Raw genomic sequence first — 7,759 nt, forward strand, 5'->3', positions numbered from 1 at the left:
GTGAAGCAAACCATTATTTTATTTTTCCGATTCCGCTACCTATCTTTTGCATCTGAGTCTAAACTTTAAAGGATACAAATCTTTTCAATCCACTGAATCAAGGCACTCAGAAGGCTCAGAATCTTGAGTTTAAATCTCCAGTTTGCCACCAACTCAGAACTGTACAGTTTAAAGCTGCATCAGATCTCAGGGATAACCTAGTCCAGTAAAATTTAGACCCAGAGAGGCCGTGATTTACAAAGTTATAAAGCGGAATCGGAACTTGACTCTTAATCCTATGCTCCTTTGCATGCACTGTGCTTATTTCCCGTGGGACTGTGCCTTCTTTGTTTAATTGGGTCTCAGAACAGGACATCAGATATTTGCATATAGCATTTAATACAACTTCATCATGAGATTCGAGGTATCTCCTTTATTAAAGAAAATGGTAGAGGAGTGACATAAATGGTATCTTCAAAGCCTAATACCAATCATAATTAATGCCTAGCAAAAACAGATTTGAAAGACTTAAACTTTAGAGAAATACTGATGACTTCTAACCAGCTGATAGGAAAAAGTGGTAATGTTTGAAAGGCCCTATAAAAAGTTGATTTCACCCACTTGTCTGAGCTAAACTATACTGCATGAGAGAGTCTGACACTAAGAGAACTCTTAATAGTAACTTAAGGGAAACGACTGTGTAAGCCAAAGAAACCACTTCCGACAGCTGTTATGTCAAGACTCTGGCAGATCAATAGGGTAGAAGTAACCAAAGTTACAGCAGATGCTGTTGAGAGTGGCAGAACCTCTGGTGCCTCAGATGATCCCAAACTGAGCAAGCTCGTTCAACTCCAAGTGGCTGAATGCCTCCCAAGGACAAATCACCGTGATATCTGCAAGGGAAAAAAGAAGAACTTATAAGCCAATCTCACCCCTAGGAGAGCCTCTTCTGCTCAAAAGGGCATCCTTCAGGCAGAGACCCCTCACCCCTCCCTTCCATACGCTGTCTAGATGACCGGCAAGTTGTCTAGAATGGCCCTTCATCCCAGGAAGGATCAGACCAGTTGTTTAATCCTCTGCAGGGCTCTGATTCCCCCAGAACAGGCTCCCAAGGTACTTGTGTTGGTTTTATTCTGCGTCCTTTTTGGGGAGATGATCCAAGGCTTTTGACTGGGGCTATCCTGTGGGAGTGTAACTCTCTGATCACACAGAGTCTCACAAAACCACTAAAGAGGGAACAAAGGTGGAATTCTAGTTAGGCCAAGGGTTAAAGTGAGAAATAGGGGTGCTTTAAATTCCCATGGTCTGGAAATCCAGTCTCCTTACTCCTTACCAATCCAGACGTGTTTCTTGGGCTTCTCTGACTGCTCTTAAGCTCCTTTACATTCTGAAATGCTTATATCCCACCGCATACTGAGAAGTGATCTCAAGGCATCATCTCATCCAGTCTCTTGCATCAGCAATAAGATATTATTGTTCCCGAATTACAGGGAAGCTGGCTGATACCCAGAGTGATTAAACACCCAGCAAAACATCTCACAGTTGTAGAGACTAGACTAGAACCAGATCAAAGACTTCAGAATTTCCATCAGTATAAACCTTTTGCCACTGTTCCAAATATGTTGGCAGAGTTAAGGATGTATTCCAGAGTCAAAAGTGAATTTGCTGGTCTTATACACACCTGGCCAAAATAGAGAAGCATTTGATTGAAAAGAGTATCATCTGAGCTTTATCAAAGTGGCTAGAAATTCTATTTGAGATCCGAGGAGTGGCATTAGACAATAAAAAGTAGATAAACTGAGAGTTGCCCGGAAAGGACACTGATTGCTATGAGTGCCACCATTTATCAAAAGTGTATTGGATGAGCTGGAAACATGTGGCTACACAGAAACCTGCACAAGGAAGTTTATAGCAGCTTTATTCATAATTGCCAAAACTTGGAAGCAATCAAGATGCCTCTCAATAGCACAAATAAACTGTGACACAACCATATAATGAAATATTCAGTGATAAAAAGAAATGCATTATCAAACCATGTAAAGACACGGAGGGAGCTTAGATAAATATTACTAAGTGAAAGAAATCATACTATATGATTCCAACTGTAGGACCATCTGGAAAAGGCAAAACTATAGAGACAGTAAAAAGATTAGTGGTTGTCAGAAGTTTACGGGGAGAAAGGGATGAACAGGTAGAGCACAAGAGATTTGGGGGGCTAGTGAAGGTATTCTGTATGAACCTGTAATGGTGGATACAGGATATTGTGCATTTGTCAAAACCCAAGGAACTGGACAACACAGAGAATGAACAAGCTATTTCAGTTAATAACAATGTATTAATATTGGGTCATGAAGTATAACAAATGCCCCACGATAATGCAACATGTTAATAATAGGGGAAACGATGTACAGGGAGAGGAAGGTGGCAGAGGGGGTCTATAGGAACTCTGTACTTTCTGTTTAATTTTCCTATAAACCTAAAACTGCTCTAAAAAATAACGTCTATTAATTTTTAAAAGGACATGCAGGGGACTTCCCTGCTGGAGCAGTGGTTGGGAGTCCAACTGCAGGTGCAGGGGACATGGGTTCGAGCCTTGGTCTGGGAGGACACCACATGCCGTGGAGCAACTGGGCCCCTGTGCCACAACTGCTGGGCCTGAGCTCTGGAGCCCGCGAGCCACGACTGCCGAGCCCGTGCCCCTAGAGGCCAAGCTCCGCAACGGGAGAGGCCACCGCGATGAGAAGCCCGTGCACCGCGGCGAGGAGTGGTCCCCGTTCTCCGCAGCTAGAGAGATCCCGTGTGAAGCCGCAGAGACCCAGTGCAGCCAAAAATAAATAAATAAAATAAATAATTTTTTAAAAAAGGATGTGCAGTAATTTGCATGCATTATCCAACAAATAAAAATTCTAGCCAATTAAAAAATATTGTACCGGATACTTTCAGTATGTAGGGCCCTGTTCTGGGTGCCAGAGGATGTATGAAAAAAGGAAGTAGGTGAGGGAGTGGTTGGCCCTACAGAGTGAAAAGGCTCTCCTGGCCCCACCCTTGTTTCCAGTGCCTCACTCTGTGGTCTCAGATTGTCACTTAATTCCTCTATGTCTCAGATTTCTCTTCTGAAAAATAAAGTTGGTCTAGACTCGCTCTAAGAATCCTTCTACCGTGAAAGACTACAATTCAGCGTTGTCCTCCCTCAAGAGTATTTAACAAAACACGAAGATTCATTAAACTTTGGGGCAAGTCTGATTTCTTTTAGAGTTTTAGCCTCGGGGCATACACATACTTATTTTGGAAGTTAAGTTAAAACCCCACTTTTCTAGGTCTTTAAAGAATCTGCTGCCTTAGGTACTTCTGGTAACTTTCAAATGCCCCATGTGGCCTGAAGGAGAAAAAAAGGTGAAATTCCAAGGGTGAAAGTCACTGAAATCTTCCGGTGGCTCACCTGTTCCTAGTCCCTCCATGCCCGGAATGTCATCTCCAAACCTATGGAAAAAAATACAAGAGAAATTAGCTGATATCGGAGCCAAAGGATCCTGGAATAAGTCATGTGAAGAGTTTCCTGATTCAAAGAGAAAGAAGAAGAAGTTTAAGTTTTTGTATTTGAGAAATCCCTTCTGTCTGCATTGAGTTGGCACAAAGGAAATGGCACTCAGGCAGGTTTTAGACAATGTGTCCCAGAGGACGGATAGTTTCCCCTCTGTAAAAATTTAGCTCAAGACAATTAAGAGCCAGAAAAAAAAAAAAAGAGAGATCAGGGGGGCAATTTAGTCAAGCTCCACTTTTTAAAATAGAAATTAGAATGAGAAAGCAATATGAAAGTCATTAAAATGATTAATTTATCCATTTGTTTAGTTTATCCAAAAGTACATATTAAGCATCTACTATGTCCCTGGCATTGTGTTAGGCCCTGGGAGTTAAGGAAAAAAACAAACACACAAATTTTCTCTGAGGGATCTCAGTCTCAGGGAACAGATGACAAGAAATAAATGTAATATAAAATAACACAAGTTACCATCGCTGAATGTACAAAATGCAAACATGGAAGTAACGATAATGTTTGTCTAAGGGAGTCAGCAATGGCTTGCAGAAGAAATTAACATGAGTGTGTGTCGAAAATAAACAAGATTTTGCCAAGAAGAGAAAGAGAAAAACAAAAAACTGAAGAGAGAAGATTTGAAGCCATAAAAATAAACGGTGTGTTCTAGAAGTGGCCAGTGTTTCTGTGTTCCAGATTATAGCACAGGTTACATCAGCGAAGGAGAGTGGTCAAGAAAAGTCTGAAAGGTCAAGTTGAAGGTCACTGTGAAGGTTCCATTTTCCATGTTAATTCTGGCTGTAGATCAGGAATCCTTTCCTGTAGAAAGGATTCCAGGACTGAAAACATGATTCAGCAAAGATTCTCTTAGATAGGAAAACAGAGGGTGGGGTTGGAAATTTTCATAAGTCTATTTAATATTGTGAGCATTAATTTCTTAAAGCCAAAGCACTCTTTTTTTTTTATAGATCTTTATTGGAGTGTAATTGCTTTACAATACTGTGTTAGTTTCTGTTGTACAACAAAGTGAATCAGCCATATGGAGGGAAAAAAACAATAGAAAGTCTAATTTTTAATCTTAGTCTTACCCTTTCACACCTTTCTTAGGAGGCTTGCTCTTGAACTGACGAGTCTGCCTCTGCTTGAACTTGGGGGGTCCTTTGCGTGGGGTGGTGGGACCTTGGTTTGAAGTTGGAGGGGCCACAGTAGAATTGTCACTCATTCTGCTGGTCCTTGGGGGGCTGATGGTTTTCTTTCAGGCTCCTTAGACAGTAAGAGAAAAAAAGAAGACCCTTCAAGGTATGAGAACCATTACGTATTAGACCCTGACGATAAACTGGAGGTGGGGAGAAAAACACCCTGATAAAGAAGCTCAGTATCTTGTGTTGACACCAAAAGGGAGAAGTTATCTTTTAAAGGGATTTTTAAGAGAATGTGGTATACATCAAGGGAGACGCTCAGTAGAGTGGGATATAAACTGGCAACTGATAGAGTTCAAAAATCTGGATGGATTTGTTGCTCCAATAAATCTGCCACTAACTTTCTATGTGAATTTATTATAAATGATGTCCTTCTGTTTGATCACCAGTTCTACCATCTATAGAGGGAGAGAAATGAACTAAAGAATGTCTATAGTCTTTGCAGCACTGAAAAATTCTTTAAGCTTTACATATATTTCCATCTAGCTGTAAAATAACCTGACTCTGAATGTTTATTGACCCATTTTTTATGGCCTCTGTTCTTTATGGCCCTTATTTTATTTACTTCTCATGTGATGCAGAGACTTCTTTCCTAGTTCTGGGGATGACAGTGTAGTAGTCTGGATAGGGGAAACTCTGAACCTGGTGTACCAACACCACGGAAGTGTTCAATACATCCCAATACACACACACACACACACACACACACACACACAAGCACACAGAAGGCAGTGTGCGGTGATTAAGTAGTAATTGTGTGCTTTAACTCCACATCCAGATATAAAGTTTTCTAGCCACATATTCCTCAGAAATCTTCAACGTTTTCTCCTATCTAAATCAAGGAGCTATCCAATATAATTTTCCCAGACTTTCATTTTAGCTACAAAAATGTACATAGTCATTCTTCAAGTACAAATAAAAGAACATAACAAATTTTTATTACATGTTATAATAACATGTAATAACAAATTAGCATGATTTATGCTAAGCTAAAGAATACTTTTCTTTCTCCTACTCTATAACAAAAGTCGATAGCACTTAATCTGGGAAGGAAGATTCTGAAAAACCTCCACAGAACTTCCAAACAGCCTTAATCTCCCACCTGGAGCCAACCTGTCCATAATCTACCGCCTGGGAGCTTGTTTTCATAGAATTCCATATTTCATTCATTATAGATTTATGCTAATATTCTTAACTTCAATTGTTCCCAACAATGTTTAGCTCATGCTAACCATCTTTTCTCTCTCTCTGCCACACTGCACACCCTTCAAAACTTATATTGTGTAACTTTTATTAACTTTTTCTTATTACTCTCAAAATTATGTAAAATTATTAATAACTCCTTGCCTCCGAGATATTTTTCCCTATTTTCTCTTCCCCAATTACTATTTTATTTCGATCCTGCCCAGTCCTCAACTTGTTCAATAAAAACACATTGGGCTTCCCTGGTGGCGCAGTGGTTGGGGGTCCGCCTGCCGATGCAGGGGACGCAGGTTCGTGCCCCGGTGCGGGAAGATCCCACATGCCGGGGAGTGGCTGGGCCCGTGAGCCATGGCTGCTGAGCTTGTGCGTCCGGAGCCTGTGCTCCACAACGGGAGAGGCCACAACAGTGAGAGGCCCGCGTACACCAAAAAAATAAAAAAATAAAATAAAAAAAAAATAAAAACACATTGACTACTCTGTGAGCTGGAACCAGGGATGGTGAAGCTGGCCAGGGTCCTGGATCACCTACACATGCAATGGATCTTGTCTTAATCCCCCACTGGAATATGCTCCATGAGGCTGCTTTTTCAGTCTTTGTTCATTTCTGTAGCCTCAGAACCTACAACAGTACCCGGCCCATAGTAGGTATGCCACATACATATTTGTCAGATGAGTGAATAAATAAATAAAGAGAACTAATACTTTGAAACTTGGGTCCTGAGATCCTGTGACATTCCTGTGACCTTCTCCGTCAAACCATATGTAAAGCGTCAGCTGATCTTCACCTCATAAAGCCCTCAGTGGCTTTAGAAAATATGCTGCCAGCTCCTCTACTCCCCGAATCCAATTCTTGTGCTGCGGGCCCTCTCCTGCTCTGGTAAACAGGCAAAGTTCGTGCCTCTCCCAAGTGTGGTTGGGACCATGGGAGTGGCTTGGCGGGCAGCCGAGAGAAGCATTACTCTCTGACCGTGCCACCAGTAACAGACACGTCCCAGCTCCGCCAAAGCCACAGAGGAAAATTGGAGAATTTCCCTCAGATCAAGCTTTTGGACTTGCCAATTCTTTCAAAGCAATAAGAAACTACAAACTTTCCTTTCTTTAATCTAGAGAGCCTACTAGGTTTAGGATTGCCACATTTAGCAAATAAAAATACAGGAAGACCAGTTAAATTTGAATTTCAGCTATACAACAAATGACTTTTTTTCTCGTATAAGTATATCCCAAATATTTCACGGTACTTACTTATACTTAGAAATTGTCTTGTTGTTGTTTATCTGAAATTCAAATTGATCTGGGCATCTTCTATGTTATCTGGCAACTCTAACTGGGATCGTACTATGTTAGATCCAAAGTCTATAATGTGAGGGTCTAAGCTAAGGTAACCTTAGTCAGTCAAATCACCCTTTAGGGGGCAAAACAGTGTAAAGAGTAGATGCTTTAGAAACAAATAGAAATAATCTCAAATTCCTGCTCCACAGAACTGTTTATGTGACCTTGGATAAGTTGCATAACCTCTCTAGGTCTCACTCCATCTATAAAATGAATCAAATAATATCTTCTTTTTAGGGTAATGGGGAAAATAAGAGGGAATAACGTAGAGTGTTCGGTGAAAAATACTCAAAAAGGAGTAACCTTTTTATAGTAGACCTTCTGACAGTCAAGGAAGCCCTGCAAACAAATTGATGGTTTCGACATAGGTTCACCCGGACTCCCACACCCCTTCCTCCAGGCCATCTGCTGAAGGGTCCTTGTCAAGCACCAGAGAGGTAATTGCTACCTGCACTTGCTGGGAAATCCTCTGCATCCTTCAAATGCCCCAACTATTAAGTTATTTTTGCTCTCACAA

General features: G+C 41.0%; 1 protein-coding gene across 1 annotated transcript; it reads right to left on the reverse strand.

Moving 5' to 3' along the window:
• Positions 1-315: 315 nt before the first annotated feature.
• PDE6H (phosphodiesterase 6H) lies at positions 316-6,744 on the reverse strand. Its single transcript, XM_019938378.3, has 4 exons — positions 6,616-6,744; positions 4,600-4,774; positions 3,419-3,459; positions 316-872 (listed from the first exon to the last, which is right to left on the reverse strand). The coding sequence occupies exons 2-4, from the start codon at positions 4,731-4,733 to the stop codon at positions 796-798; spliced, it is 252 nt and encodes an 83-aa protein (XP_019793937.1). The 5' UTR covers positions 4,734-4,774; positions 6,616-6,744; the 3' UTR covers positions 316-795.
• Between the last annotated feature and the right edge of the window lie 1,015 nt (positions 6,745-7,759).

The sequence above is a fragment of the Tursiops truncatus genome, chromosome 11 (assembly GCF_011762595.2).
Source record: "Tursiops truncatus isolate mTurTru1 chromosome 11, mTurTru1.mat.Y, whole genome shotgun sequence".
Lineage (NCBI taxonomy): Eukaryota > Metazoa > Chordata > Mammalia > Artiodactyla > Delphinidae > Tursiops > Tursiops truncatus.